This window comes from Oncorhynchus mykiss, chromosome 20, assembly GCF_013265735.2.
Source record: "Oncorhynchus mykiss isolate Arlee chromosome 20, USDA_OmykA_1.1, whole genome shotgun sequence".
Classification (NCBI taxonomy): Eukaryota; Metazoa; Chordata; class Actinopteri; order Salmoniformes; family Salmonidae; genus Oncorhynchus; species Oncorhynchus mykiss.
The window spans coordinates 36,182,491-36,199,443 of record NC_048584.1 but is presented as its reverse complement, the minus strand read 5'-3'; the positions used below and the strand labels follow the sequence as shown (position 1 = coordinate 36,199,443).

At 40.8% G+C, this 16,953-nt stretch overlaps 1 protein-coding gene across 1 annotated transcript; it reads left to right on the top strand.

Annotated features, from left to right (window-relative positions):
• Nucleotides 1-2,993: 2,993 nt before the first annotated feature.
• On the top strand, nucleotides 2,994-16,664 carry LOC110499429. The gene is made up of 5 exons (XM_021576570.2): nucleotides 2,994-3,277; nucleotides 3,530-3,639; nucleotides 12,951-13,046; nucleotides 15,133-15,300; nucleotides 15,604-16,664. Exons 1-5 carry the CDS (start codon nucleotides 3,205-3,207, stop codon nucleotides 15,799-15,801), a joined length of 645 nt encoding a protein of 214 aa, XP_021432245.1. The 5' UTR covers nucleotides 2,994-3,204; the 3' UTR covers nucleotides 15,802-16,664.
• The last annotated feature ends 289 nt before the right edge of the window (nucleotides 16,665-16,953 follow it).

Below are 16,953 nucleotides of genomic sequence, written 5' to 3'. Positions count from 1 at the left end.
AACTCATTCTTATTTACAGTGACGGCCTACACCCAGACGACACTGGGCCAATTGTGCTCCGCCCTATGGGACTCTCAATCATGACCGGTTATGATACAGCCTGGAACAAGCACAAGCATACAAATAAGCATACAAGCATACAAATACATTTCAGTAATTTGTGTGAGGTAGGGGGAACAAGCATACAGATATATTTCAGTAATTAGTGTGAGGTAGGGGGAACAAGCATGCAGATACATTTCAGTAATTTGTGTGAGGTAGGGGGAACAAGCATACAGATACATTTCAGTAATTAGTGTGAGGTAGGGGGAACAAGCATACAGATATATTTCAGTAATTTGTGTGAGGTAGGGGGAACAAGCATACAGATATATTTCAGTAATTAGTGTGATGTAGGGGGAACAAGCATACACACGAGTGCTTGGACACATACATGTATTAAGTAATTTGTGTGCAGAGGGAGAAACAGAGAATCAGAGGACAAGAAGGGAGGTCACGGGACCACAACTAAGGCTGCATTCATCAGAAGTGGGAAACTCTGACAATGCTACTTGTAAACCGGGAGGAACGAGTTGTGTGCGTTCATGTGCTTTGATCAGCGATTGGCTGATGGCAAACACAAGCTGTGTCAACCAGAAACTAAAGGTACAGCTATCACGTTCAAAAACCATATCACTGTGTTTAATAAATAATGTTTTGTTGTCTCATTTAACTGTCGGAAATCCATGTGTCCCCTGTATTCCATGTGTCCCCTGTATTCCATGTGTCCCCTGTATTCCGTGTCCCCTGTGTCCCCTGTATTCCATGTGTCCCCTGTATACCCTGTATCCCCTGTATTCCCTGTGTCCCCTGTATCCCTTGTATTCCATGTGTCCCCTGTATTCCATGTGTCCCCTCTGTCCCCTGTATTCCATGTGTCCCCTGTATTCCATGTGTCCCCTGTATCCCCTGTATTCCATGTGTCCCCTGTATTCCATCTGTCCCCTGTGTCCCCTGTATTCCATGTGTCCCCTGTGTCCCCTGTATCCCCTGTGTCCTCTGTGTCCCCTGTATTCCATGTGTCCCCTGTGTCCCCTGTATTCCATGTGTCCCCTGTATCCCCTGTATTCCATGTGTCCCCTGTATTCCCTGTGTCCCCTGTATTCCATGTGTCCCCTGTATTCCCTGTGTCCCCTGTATTCCATGTGTCCCCTGTATTCCATGTGTCCCCTGTATTCCCTGTGTCCCCTGTATTCCATGTGTCCCCTGTATTCCATGTGTCCCCTGTATCCTCTGTATACCCCTGTGTCCCCTGTATCCTCTGTGTCCCCTGTACCGTAAGCCTTCTTGGATGGGCATTCCTAATGTAATGCTATGGCAACATCCAAGAGGCTTGAATTTTCGAGCTCTCCCCGTAGATTTTGCTGTGACGTAGTGTCCCCATGAGTGACAGAACACTGAGCCTATCACGGCGCAACTGGAGAACATTACCAACCCCTAACCTATGTATTTTCCACTGGCTGCCCCACCACCACAGAAAGCACAGAGCTATGCTGAAACACCTGCATTTTTGGAACCTGGTAGATATTTGAATCAATAATGAGGAGAGACAAGGTCAATCAACAATCAGGATATTAATTTTATTAAAATAACTTATCGATAAAGTATTTTACCCACACAAAAGTGAACAGAGTGAGAGCCCACTGAGTGGAGTGAGCCTCTGGGTTATATACCATCTCAAGATAGGTGCAACCTCAGAGATGACGTACACTGGCTCCAAACGTCAACACATCCTGTGCCAGCACTTGGCCTCCAGTATAAAGAACGTGTTGTTTTGTTCAGTACTAAGAACACAAAAGGACATATTTCGTTACTTAGTCTCCACCTTGCTAAAAAAAAAGAAGGGGGATCCAGGGGAGAGGACAATCTCCCCCAAGGCCCAAGGAGGGGGTGACTGAGGCACAGATATTGTGGAGACAAGTGATTGATTCCCCATTAATCACACCATCCCTTCACATGGTTCATATTAGATGCACATTCACCTATGGAAACAATGTTCTCTTCTGACCTCCTTGGCCCTATTCTCTTTCTGATATTCTGCATGGCAGCAGGGACGTGTTGTTTGTCTATGGAGATTACATTTCTGTGTGCTCAATTTTATACACCTGTCAGCAACTAACTTTAAGGGGTGTCCACATACTTCTGTATATAGTGTAATTTCCAACATATCCCATGTGTGTCCAGTAGGCTGCGCCTCATTCACAACTGGGAAAAGTTTTTATCTCCAGTAAAACAAAAATCTTAAATTACAGACGGGAAAGGTCTGTACCATAGCCAAACCTATATTTTTTTAGCAAAGGTCTGCGAGGTAGTATTTTGTTGTGGAGAGCACAGAGCACACGCTGCCCAGCATACCCCCCTCTCTCCATCTAGCGCGCTCTGGCATTACGAAAAGACACCCTGGCAGCAGAATCGAACAACCTGGACTGAGTGGTAGACGTAATATAGTAAACGTAACTCCAGAGAAGTAATGTAACGTTTTGTATGTATTTATTTGATCTTTATTTAACTAGGCAAGTCAGTTAAGAACTGTCATACCTGGTCCATAGACTGCTTCTTTTTTTTTTAAACATGTACTTTTGGAATTTGGGTGAACTATCCCTTTAAATAACCTTCTGTCTCATGTGACCATACCCCCCCCCCCCAAAAAAAAAAAAAACTGTTGTAAAAAAGTATAATATAATAAACACCTATCTTATCCCACTACCACTGACTTTGCTGATCAATACTTTGTTGAGGGAAAATGTACTTGATATGATTGTGATGGGTTGTTGTCTCACCTAGCTATCTTAAAATGAATACACTAATTGTAAGTCACTCTGGATAAGAGCGTCTGCTAAATGACTAAAATGTCAGATAAAATATATTTTTTAAAGTTTATCATACTAATTTGAGTATCCTGATTTAAGATTACTATGTGACGTCTAGTCTATGAGACCAGGCTGAATCGAAGCAGCAAAATAGGTGGCAGAATCCTGCAGTTAAACTGGATTTAACAACAGTGTCAGGCTCTGCCCTCGAATGAAGAGGAAGATAATCGATTTATTTTGATCTTCTTGGTTTGGACAGGAATAGCCTAATATCATGCCAGTGAAAGCCAACATTTTTATGTGGTCCGTTTACACAGCGGAACCTCGTTTACATGCTGATTGATTTTAGTTCAATATGTCTTTATCTGCATCTACAACTATCCCACCTGCGCTGACAGCGGATCAGCTAACGGTCATCGTGGCCTCCGGTGAGTGATGGCAGTCACAAAAACTTAAGTAGGCTGCTGCTAATCCATGAACATATATATTCAGTCGACATAAACCTGTTGCTCTGATACAGGACTGGCTAACTGTTGATCGTTTAGTTATGTATGTTTTGCATGTGTTATAAATACACATTAAAAAGGAATCATGGATAACCTATATGTTTACATTAATGCCAGATATGTTTTATAAAGCTTCGTAGTCACGTCTGTGTTCTTGTTGCCTCATTTCTGTAGTGTCCTGCCTGGTGTTCTTCGTAGTGATTCTCATGCTCCTGGTGGTCTTGTACAGGAAAGACCCTTTCTGCTGCAGGGTGTCGAACTACCAGGCCAACCAGCGCTGTACAGTAAGGATATAAGTAGCTCGGTTGGTAGGACATGGCACTTGCAATTACAGGATAGTGGGTTCGAATCCCGGGACAACCCATACGCAAAAAATGTATGCAGCATGACAGCATGACTATAAGTCTATACAGGAAGGCTATGCATGTTATACATATGTAATTAACAGGGAAACGTGTTATTAACGCCTAGTGTATATTGTACATATGTACAGTAAGGACATAAATGTGATATAAACATCTATAGGGTTTACCCTAATCTCATCACTAAGGTAATTTACAAATGTCATATAAACATCTATAGGGCTTACACTAATCTCATCACTAAGGTCATTTACAAATGTGATATAAACATCTATAGGGTTTACCCTAATCTCATCACTAAGGTAATTTACAAATGTCATATAAACATCTATAGGGCTTACCCTAATCTCATCACTAAAGTCATTTACAAATGTGATATAAACATCTATAGGGTTTACCCTAATCTCATCAATAAGGTAATTTACAAATGGCTATAATGGTATTATACATGTGCTACAACCCCTTATTTTAAGGCTGCAAGGTCAGGCCTTACCAGGGAGCTCATTATCATTACAAACCCGGGTCTCTGGTGTGAAAGGCAAACACCCACCGCATCGCAACCAATAGAGTTAACCCACTTGGTGGGAATGTAACGTGGATCATATAGCGAAGATCGCTACAATATCATGAACCTGTTCACCAGCTGGGAGCCTGATTACAGTAACAGGAGTCTGGTAAACGAGGCAAGAGAAACATCCATAAACCATTATATAAACACTGCGACAAAACGATATGAACACAGGTACAATAGAGTACTGTAAACTCTTTGGAACGTTGTATAAATGTGTAATAATGGATTTCAGTAACCAATAAGAGCGAGATGCGATAAAGGAGAATGATGTGATTATACGTTTGCTCTAGTATGAAACTAGATTCCCAAGTTAGTTCAGGTGAAGAGAGATTCCTGTTTGTTTTTATGCAGCAAGCAGACCAGACCTTATGGGCCCTGGTCAAAAGTAATGCAGTATATGGGCTAATGCAGTATATGGTCAAAAGTAATGCAGTATATGGGCTATTCTACAGACTTTGTGCAAATTGGGGGTTGGAAATCAATTTACATTTGTATCGTATTTCTCCCAAACTTTCAGCACACATCTTCCAACATATGTGAAGTAGACATATACTATTCACACACTTTGTTTTTTATTGCATATTTGAAATATTTACCTGAATTCATTACCACCCCACTAAATTTGTTACTACCAAAACAAAGTGGAAACGTTTAAATGAAGGGAGAACCGTGTACAGTAGTGATCATTTTGATTAATCTTCTGTTACAGATTAGAAATGTTATTGGCATACCAAATTAAAAAAATTGTAAAAACATGACTTTTAACCAGATTTTCAAAACCTTTATATTTAATTCTGAGAAATATCATCTCTATTATTCTCTGTAAAATGTTCCATGTTGATTGTATGAATCTGAAACTTGTAGATTTAAATAAATATGCATCTAGATAATTATGTTGTTAGATGTGGAAATGATTATTTTACCTATCTTTCTTTTGGCAAAATAACAGGCGTTTTGGTGACAAGTGTCAATCATAGAGATAAATAGAGGACTCTAGCTGGATATAACCAATGTTCCCTCTAAACTGCGCGTTTCCGTGGACATGCAGCTCCCCCGGGATTGCAGTGCAGAAGAAATATCAGCCTGCGCAGAGAAGTACGAGATTGAACTTCACTCAACTTTCTAGAGTTTTCCCCGTTAGTTAACACTACCAACGTTTCCCTTTACTGTGGGAATTGTGATCAAATCAACGCAATATTAGCCACTTTCAATGCAACATACTGAAACAAAACTAACTATGCAAGAGATGTTGTTGTAGGCAGAAGGCAGCAGAGTAGGATTTTATTTAATTGACAGGCACGACTCATGCCTGTACTCTACACAGACTTGTGCGCCATAACCAATCAGAGCTGCAGTAGGCCTATATGCAAATAGACCATTGCCGTATGTGGATCTGTGCCATTCACTTTGAACTGGACTGTTTTTACAGCATGAGCGATCGTGAGTAGATGCGTTTATTTTGAGATCAAAGCGAGAGCTAACGTGCACCCGTTACGTGACGTGTGTAAAACACCCGTTGAATATGGCCGGTGTCAGTAAACATCTGCAAAAAAGCGTCATGAAATTGAAATAATTCTTATTTACAGTGACGGCCTACACCAGCCAAACCCAGACGACACAGGGCTAATTGTGCGCCACCCTATGGGACTCCCAATCACAGCCGGAGGTGATACAGCCTGGATTCAAACCAGGGACTGTAGTGACACCTCTTGTACTGAGAGGCAGTGCCTTAGAGCGCTGTGCCACTCGGGAGCCTTTAAGAGGGTGTGAGCGATGCTGAATGGGTGCAGACAAAGAAGAGCTCTTCACTAGATACCAAAACATTCAAAGGCCATTTTCTCAAAAGTGAGTTTACAAGTTGATCAACTTTCAAAGCAGAATTACTTTCCCATTTTACCATTTTGTAGCTCTGTGTCTCTGCTTTTATCCAATGTAAAAAACACAATTTCAAATGTTGCTACGTAAGACTGAATCCAGGTGGTGAGTCACATTTTGTTCATATCCTTTGCTAGTTAGTGAGTTATTAGCCCAGTTATAGATCATTCGTAGTCAGCACTAGGGGAGTGATTGCTTCCTCCAAGAACACAAAACGTGTACATTTCTAGATATCTTGTCTTAAAGAGGCAGTGTTGTATTTTGACATAATTTGGTATGGAAATGATTATGCAAAAAGTGGTTTCCAGCATCTCCTCCTTATCTGAAGGAGAAGTGGATAAACAGGTTAATGTAAAGCCCTGCATGTTTTTTTCAAAAGTCTCATGGAATGTAGACCTACATTGAACACCACACATCGGCTGCTACTGTAGGCTGGACGATAGATCAAATCAAATCACATTTATTTGTCACATACACATGGTTAGCAGATGTTAATGCGAGTGTAGTGAAATGCTTGTGCTTCTAGTTCCGACAATGCAGTAATAACCAACGAGTAATCTAACCTAACAATTCCAAAACTACTACCTTATACACACAAGTGTAAAGGGATAAAGAATATGTACATAAAGATATATGAATGAGTGATGGTACAGAACGGCATAGGCAAGATGCAGTAGATGGTATCGAGTACAGTATATACATATGAGATGAGTAATGTAGGGTATGTAAACAAAGTGGCATAGTTTAAAGTGGCTAGTGATACATGTATTACATAAAGATGCAGTAGATGATATAGAGTACAGTATATACATATGAGATGAGCAATGTAGGGTATGTAAACATTATATTAAGTAGCCTTTGTGTTTGGTGTAGACGAACGTGTTGGTCTATGTTCGTGGAGTTTACTGGACACTTTTCGTCCCCCCGTGTTTGGGGCATTTGTTTTGAGAACCCAGCGTTTCGTGGGGTGCCCGTTGTTCACCGTGTCTGGGGCATTTGTTTTGAGAACCCAGCGTTTCGTGGGGTGCCCGTTGTTCACCGTGTCTGGGGCATTTGTTTTGAGAACCCAGCGTTTCGTGGGGTGCCCGTTGTTCACCGTGTCTGGGGCATTTGTTTTGAGAACCCAGCGTTTCGTGGGGTGCCCGTTGTTCACCGTGTCTGGGGCATTTTGGTTTTGAGCACCCAGTGTTTCGTGGGGTGCCCGTTGTTCGCCGTGTGTGCATTAAAAGAGCACTATATTGAACTCTCTGTTTCCTGCGCCTGACGTCCCACTCACGACACCCACAACGTTACACTAAGGCGCTATCCAGGAGCCAAGACCAAGATTTATGCCAGGACGTTGGTCCCAAGATCCAGATCCAGTGAGTTGGGATATGGCAAGTAAAATTGTCACGAGTCTATGGGCCCTTTCTTCAATTGTAAGAAACTCAAGGAGAGTAAACTGGAGCACAGTACAGTAGAGCACAGTTCTATAGTGTACAGTACAGTAGAGCACAGTCCTATAGTGTACAGTACAGTAGAGCACAGTCCTATAGTGTACAGTACAGTAGAGCACAGTCCTATAGTGTACAGTACAGTAGAGCACTGTCCTATAGTGTACAGTACAGTACAGTACAGTCCTTTAGAGTACAGTACAGTAGAGTACAGTCCTATAGTGTACAGTACAGTAGAGCACAGCCCTATAGTGTACAGTACAGTAGAGCACAGTCCTATAGTGTACAGTACAGTAGAGCACAGTCCTATAGTGTACAGTACAGTACAGTACAGTCCTTTAGAGTACAGTACAGTAGAGTACAGTCCTATAGTGTACAGTACAGTAGAGTACAGTCCTATAGTGTACAGTACAGTAGAGCACAGTCCTATAGAGTACAGTACAGTCCTATAGTGTACAGTACAGTAGAGCACAGTCCTATAGTGTACAGTACAGTACAGTACAGTCCTTTAGAGTACAGTACAGTAGAGTACAGTCCTTTAGTGTACAGTACAGTAGAGTACAGTCCTATAGTGTACAGTACAGTAGAGCACAGTCCTATAGAGTACAGTACAGTCCTATAGTGTACAGTACAGTAGAGCACAGTCCTATAGTGTACAGTACAGTACAGTACAGTCCTTTAGAGTACAGTACAGTAGAGTACAGTCCTATAGTGTACAGTACAGTAGAGTACAGTCCTATAGTGTACAGTACAGTAGAGTACAGTCCTATAGAGTACAGTACAGTAGAGCACAGTCCTATAGTGTACAGTACAGTAGAGCACAGTCCTATAGTGTACAGTACAGTACAGTACAGTCCTTTAGAGTACAGTACAGTAGAGTACAGTCATATAGTGTACAGTACAGTAGAGCACAGTCCTATAGTGTACAGTACAGTCCTATAGAGTACAGTACAGTAGAGTACAGTCCTATAGAGTACAGTACAGTCCTATAGTGTACAGTACAGTAGAGTACAGTCCTATAGAGTACAGTACAGTCCTATAGAGTACAGTACAGTAGAGTACAGTCCTATAGTGTACAGTACAGTCCTATAGAGTACTTCCAGTAGAGTACAGTCCTATAGTGTACAGTACAGTAGAGCACAGTCCTATAGTGTACAGTACAGTAGAGCACAGTCCTATAGTGTACAGTACAGTAGAGCACAGTCCTATAGTGTACAGTACAGTAGAGCACAGTCCTATAGTGTACAGTACAGTACAGTACAGTCCTTTAGAGTACAGTAGATTAGGGTACATCACAGTACAGTAGAGCACAGTCCTATAGTGTACAGTACAGTACAGTACAGTCCTTTAGAGTACAGTAGATTAGGGTACATCACAGTACAGTAGAGCACAGTCCTATAGTGTACAGTACAGTACAGTACAGTCCTTTAGAGTACAGTAGATTAGGGTACATCACAGTACAGTAGAGCACAGTCCTATAGTGTACAGTACAGTACAGTACAGTCCTTTAGAGTACAGTAGATTAGGGTACATCACAGTACAGTAGAGCACAGTCCTATAGTGTACAGTACAGTCCTTTAGAGTACAGTAGATTAGGGTACATCACAGTACAGTAGAGCACAGTCCTATAGTGTACAGTACAGTAGATCATTTATTTATTTAGGCAAGTCAGTTAAGAACAAATTCTTATTTACAATGACAGCCTACCCCAGCCAAACCCTAGTGGCTATAGTGGCTGTTTTAGAAGGTTTACGTGAATAATATTTCCCTGTGCAACTCTGTTTTCTGTATTTGTTATGATACAGAGCTGAGAGAGCATGCAGTGTGCAGCTCATTTGATAAGGTTAAGATCATTACCCCCTGCTTTTTGTTTCCATATTTTTCTCCCCTATTGAGAATGCAACCACAGATAAACACTCCTTTGACCTTTAGGTTGGTTGTATCAAAAACATTGATATTCTTCTGTTAATATACGGCAATGTTTTTTATTCAAGCAAAGGCTACTCATCTGAGATAACCTTACATGAGTGTGTTTTTCCTTTGCATCACATGCTAGTCAGTTACAGTGAAGGCCATCCTCCAGCCCCATTTGCCTCAGGCCATCTCCAGCCCCATTTGCCTCAGGCCATCCTCCAGCCCCATTTGCCTCAGGCCATCCTCCAGCCCCATTTGCCTCAGGCCATCCTCCAGCCCCATTTGCCTCAGGCCATCCTCCAGCCCCATTTGCCTCAGGCCATCCTCCAGCCCCATTTGCCTCAGGCCATCCTCCAGCCCCATTTGCCTCAGGCCATTCTCCAGCCCCATTTGCCTCAGGCCATCCTCCAGCCCCATTTGCCTCAGGCCATATCCAGCCCCATTTGCCTCAGGCCATCCTCCAGCCCCATTTGCCTCAGGCCATCCTCCAGCCCCATTTGCCTCAGGCCATATCCAGCCCCATTTGCCTCAGGCCATCCTCCAGCCCCATTTGCCTCAGGCCATCCTCCAGCCCCATTTGCCTCAGGCCATCCTCCAGCCCCATTTGCCTCAGGCCATCCTCCAGCCCCATTTGCCTCAGGCCATCCTCCAGCCCCATTTGCCTCAGGCCATCCTCCAGCCCCATTTGCCTCAGGCCATATCCAGCCCCATTTGCCTCAGGCCATCCTCCAGCCCCATTTGCCTCAGGCCATCCTCCAGCCCCATTTGCCTCAGGCCATCCTCCAGCCCCATTTGCCTCAGGCCATCCTCCAGCCCCATTTGCCTCAGGCCATCCTCCAGCCCCATTTGCCTCAGGCCATCCTCCAGCCCCATTTGCCTCAGGCCATCCTCCAGCCCCATTTACCTCAGGCCATCTTCCAGCCCCATTTGCCTCAGGCCATCCTCCAGCCCCATTTGCCTCAGGCAATCCTCCAGCCCCATTTGCCTCAGGCCATCCTCCAGCCCCATTTGCCTCAGGCCATCCTCCAGCCCCATTTGCCTCAGGCCATCCTCCAGCCCCATTTGCCTCAGGCCATCCTCCAGCCCCATTTACCTCCCACTCCTTTCCTTCCACTCATTCAAGGAAAAACATTTTCAATATTAACATTGAAAATATCAACACTGTCGCTTCGTTAAAACAGTATTTAGTTGATTATATTACAAATGATGCTGTGATATTATGGAGGCTGCCAGGGGATTGTGTGTTGCACGATGATGTCTCATGTTAAAACCCATATAGTGTTATCGGTAGGGAGACTGCAACAGAGTGTCAGAGCCGAGACAGAGGGATAAAGAAATAAACGGTTGGATCTAACTGTAGATTTTGGCAAAGGCATCTTCCATTGTGTGGTCGATTGTGCATAACATGCATCAGATCAGGAGAACAGCTCTGGTAGCCCTTAACAAGACTGATTGGAGTATATTGAGTGGAGTATATTATTGGGCATGAAGAAAATGTAATTACAGCTCTATAGCCAAGTTACTCCATCACCGCCTGAGTAATCTGGCTTGAGGTTAATTTATTGGAGATTTGTATTGAACTGTTGTCATGCCTTTGTTGTTGCTGCTACGTTACTAATTGTAAAGATAGAATAGAACAGAATAGAGCATATTAGAATAGAAAATAATAGAGCATATTAGAATAGAACAGAATAGAATAGAACAGAATAGAATAGAACAGAATAGAACAGAATAGAATAGAACAGAACAGAATAGAACCGAATAGAATAGAACAGAATAGAATAGAATAGAACAGAATAGAACAGAATAGAATAGAACAGAACAGAATAGAACAGAATAGAATAGAACAGAATAGAATAGAACAGAATAGAATAGAACAGAATAGAATAGAACAGAATAGAATAGAACCTAATAGAATAGAACAGAATAGAATAGAACAGAATAGAATAGAATAGAACAGAATAGAATAGAACAGAATAGAATAGAACCGAATAGAATAGAACAGAATAGAACAGAATAGAATAGAATAGAACAGAATAGAACAGAATAGAATAGAACAGAACAGAATGGAACAGAATAGAATAGAACAGAATAGAATAGAACAGAATAGAATAGAACAGAATAGAATAGAACAGAATAGAATAGAACAGAATAGAATAGAACCGAATAGAACAGAATAGAATAGAACAGAACAGAATAGAACAGAATAGAATAGAACAGAATAGAATAGAACAGAACATAACAGAATAGAATAGAACAGAACAGAATAGAATAGAACAGAATAGAATAGAACAGAATAGAATAGAACCGAATAGAATAGAACAGAATAGAACAGAATAGAATAGAATAGAACAGAATAGAACAGAATAGAATAGAACAGAACAGAATGGAACAGAATAGAATAGAACAGAATAGAATAGAACAGAATAGAATAGAACAGAATAGAACAGAATAGAATAGAACAGAATAGAATAGAACAGAATAGAATAGAACAGAATAGAATAGAACCGAATAGAACAGAATAGAATAGAACAGAACAGAACAGAATAGAACAGAATAGAATAGAACAGAATAGAATAGAACAGAATATAACAGAATAGAATAGAACCTAATAGAATAGAACAGAATAGAATAGAACAGAATAGAATAGAATAGAACAGAATAGAATAGAACAGAATAGAATAGAACCGAATAGAATAGAACAGAATAGAACAGAATGGAATAGAATAGAACAGAATAGAACAGAATAGAATAGAACAGAACAGAATGGAACAGAATAGAATAGAACAGAATAGAATAGAACAGAATAGAATAGAACAGAATAGAATAGAACAGAATAGAATAGAACAGAATAGAATAGAACCGAATAGAACAGAATAGAATAGAACAGAACAGAATAGAACAGAATAGAATAGAACAGAATAGAATAGAACAGAATATAACAGAATAGAATAGAACAGAACAGAATAGAACAGAACAGAATAGAATAGAACAGAATAGAATAGAACAGAATAGAATAGAACAGAATAGAATAGAACCGAATAGAACAGAACAGAATAGAACAGAACAGAATAGAACAGAATAGAACAGAATATAATAGAACAGAATAGAACAGAAAAGAATAGAACAGAACAGAACAGAATAGAACAGAACAGAATATAATAGAACAGAATAGAATAGAACAGAACAGAATAGAACAGAATAGAATAGAACAGAATAGAATAGAACAGAATAGAATAGAACAGAATAGAACAGAATAGAATAGAATAGAACAGAATAGAATAGAACAGAATAGAATATAACAGAATAGAATAGAACAGAATAGAATAGAACCGAATAGAATAACTTTATTTTACACTGACTGAACTTTGGTAAGATGTAATTTTCCACTGTAGTGTAGACAGACTTTAACCAGTCTTCCCTCCTCTCTCCCTACCCAGGATGCTCCACCCCAGTACAACAGAAGACAGTCTCTAGTGGTGTCTCCCTACAATGAACATACTGCTGCCATGGCCCATGGAAACATTGGATCCCAGGTGAAAAAAACCCTCTGTCTTTACATAGTAGGGGAGAGTGGGGTAAGTTTAGCCATTTTGTTCATTCAGCATCACTTTGTCAAGTATGGTATTCTTTCTAACAAAGATATCTACATATATTTCAGGATGCTGTGTATACCTGGTAATAATCAGAATACATGTCAACTTTACAGTTTTGAAAACATAGCTTGTCCAAAAAAAAGTGGTTTTTCATCATAACTTACTCAGGGTATGGGGTAAGTTAAGCCACTTACACATTTCTGTACTGAATGAAATATGACCACTACTTTTTTTAAACCATGTCTACCTTTATTTCCCAAACACAATTCAATTCAACACAATCACAATCATATTTTATCCCTCTAGACTCTATTGTCTAAGCCTGTGGGGTTCTACTGAGCTAACATATGAAATTGTTTTAAGGTGGCCATACCAAGGATCATTTAGCTATTTGATTTAGAATTTTACAACCCCTTTAGGTATCCCAAATGTATTTGAATTTTACAACCCCTTTAGGTATCCCAAATGTATTTGAATTTGACAACCCCTTTAGGCTATCACTAGCCACTTTAAACTATGCCACTTTGTTTACATACTCATCTCATTTGTACATACTGTACTCGATACCATCTACTGTATCTTGCCTATGCTGCTCTGTACCATCACTCATTCATATATCCTTATGTACATATTCTTTATCCCCTTACACTGTGTACAAGACAGTAGTTTTGGAATTGTTAGTTAGATTACTTGTTGGTTATTACTGCATTGTCGGAACTAGAAGCACAAGCATTTCGCTACACTCGCATTAACATCTGCTAACCATGTGTATGTGACAAATAACATTTGATTTGATTTGATTTGGTATCCCAAATGTATTTTTTTTATTTTTTTTTATGAAACATTGAATTTGGCCTTACTGCTATTAGCCTATAGAAATGCATGAATAACAGATTCGTACATGGAAAAACAGATGTCCTATATCTGAGAGATTAAATAAAGATCAGGAGATGTATTTGTTTTTACACATATTTAGCCCCTTTTTTAGGCACTGAACTACTTCCACACAGAAGGTACTTCCATTCATTTTTTAAAACTGGTACTGGGCTACCTTCAGACGAGTCTTGTGAGGCTTGTCGGCGTCCTAGAGCAAAACAACCGACATGCACTGTACATGTAATGAAATAGTCATATTTCCATAGAGGGGTCATGTTAGTGTGTAGCCCAAAACGTTTGGACACTACAGACAGAAGTTGGCAGATCGGCGGTACCGACTTCAGACGAGTCATGTGACGCTTGTGGCGGTTGTAGAGCAAAACCATAATAGAGATCTCTAGCCTAACAGACAGATTTTTATGGGGATTTTTTTTAATTAGCTAATTATATTTCCACGGGGGGAAATGGACTCAAGAGGGTTTTAACACAGGCTTAACATAAAACAAACACTTTATACTTTTTAAAACACTTTTAACACAGGCAAGACCCTGTTGTTACCTCATATCTGGGGAAGAAAACATTTCAATTTGCTCAATTTGACTCAAACTATTGACTCAAATGACCACATGGCCATTGGCTCAATTTACCCTAAGGCAAACATTTGAACTATATTAGCCCACACAGCTACAAGGATGCACTTTCATGCCAGGTTTAGGACCTCATATTGAAGCTTATAGAGAAGCTTGTTTTTTGTACCTAACTTGCTTAAACACTTTTTCCATGTGGTTACTTCCTCCACAAACTCCATGAAATTATGACCTCTTCCTAAATATTCTGTAAAATTATACATTTTGTGTATGATTTACTAGAAACAAGGGTGGCTCAACGTACCCCACACTCCCCTATTACACATAGAGATTTAGGTATTAATCAATTAATTAACTTCTCCCTATTATAATCTCTATTTAAAAACCATCTGAGCTGCTTTCACATTGTTATTGATGCCCAGTGCCGTTTGTAATTAGGCTGCGTTTACACAGGCAGCCCAATTCTGATCTTTTTCCACTAACTGGTCTTTTGACCAATCAGATCAACTCTTGAAAAATAGAAAAAGTGATATCCTATAAACATGTTTGGTGTGTGTCTGCAGCTTCCAGGGAGGCTGTTTATCATTGGTAAGCCCAGCAGCTATCACCTGGATGGGATCCTGCCCCGCCTTCCGTCCTACGAGAGCGTCCGTAAGAAGGACCGTCAGAGACATATCCACTCTATGATAGCCGACCGCTTTGGTATCAGCCCCACACAGTCTGAAACGGAGGTCGGTCACTCCTGGGTTCTGGACCTATTTTTATTATGTATTGTTCACTGCATATGTAAATATCTATTTTGTCATTGATTTATTCAAGCCTTATTTTACCATGTAAGTTGACCAAAGAACACATTCTCATTTACATCAATGAAATTGTAGAAGGATGTTGCAGGGCTCCCTTGTAAAAGAGACCTTGCTCTCAATGGGAATCCCTGTTGAGATCAAAGTCAAATAAAAAATGAATATATTCATACATAGAATATTGATTTATTACAGTAAATTTGATCTCATAAAATGTCTCTGTACCTACAGCCTCCTCCGACTTACGAGGAGACTCTTCGCCAGTCCATGATCATCTCCTCTGAAGACCCTCAGTCTGTTGAGGCACTTCCCTCGGACCTCCCTCTCTCCACCTGTAACTCCAGCCTTGAACACACAGTGACAGTAGATGCAGCCATGTCACCCTACCGCCCTATTCAGAGCTCGACCCGGGAACCCGTCTCTGTCTAGACCAGGAGTTATTTGAGGGTCGGGAAACACTCCTGGTTTTCAACTTCGCATTTTAACTAGAGACTCATGTTTCTACCCTTTGAAAGAGAAAAGAAGACAAATCAACAAAGAAAGAGATATTGTCATGATAATGCATGAGTCAGTTTCACTCAGAGTTTGTCTTCCTGAGACTAACGCTCTCAAATCTTGACTGTCGTCTGTTGGTGTAGTGAGTGGTTTTAACATGACTGTATGCTGTAAAGGGCTTGATATCCTTCCACTGGCAATGATATCCTTTATCAGCTAAATAATCAAATCAGCCTACATTTCAAACTCTAGACATGCTCGGGTGTGTGGAAAAGAAGATGTCCGCACCTCACAAGCAGACATATTATGCTTCATCACAACATCCAATGTCGTAGACAACCACAAAACAAGGACATTGTTTCGGGTTGAACGTGTTAATGAAAAATCTAAATCTCCTTGTTTCAAAAGAACACCGAGCTACGAATACCCAGCTACCTGACATGTGATGATGATGGCTGTGAGTGTAGCGCCAGACCAGAGAGCTGTTGTGGTTGAACACATCACTAATTATTAACACTACTGAAGGCCTATGTCCCAAATGGCACCCTAATCCCCATGTAGGTGCACTACATAGGGAATAGGGTCCCCATTTGAGAGACAATCAAAGTGTGTTCACTCAGGGACAGTTGACCAGGGACCATTTGTCTTAACCCAGGTCAAACTAACTATGCACAGAGAAACTCACCGTGACCCCTGACGTTCCGTATTTTTTGAAACTGCACTGTCGTTTAGGGGCTCGTAAGTAAGCATTTCACTGCAAGGTCTACTACACCTGTTGTATTCAGCATTTCACTGTAAGGTCTACTACACCTGTTGTACTCAGCATTTCACTGTAAGGTCTACTACACCTGTTGTATTCAGCATTTCACTGCAAGGTCTACTACACCTGTTGTATTCAGCATTTCACTGCAAGGTCTACTACACCTGTTGTACTCAGCATTTCACTGTAAGGTCTACTACACCTGTTGTATTCAGCATTTCACTGTAAGGTCTACTACACCTGTTGTACTCAGCATTTCACTGTAAGGTCTACTACACCTGTTGTATTCAGCATTTCACTGTAAGGTCTACTACACCTGTTGTACT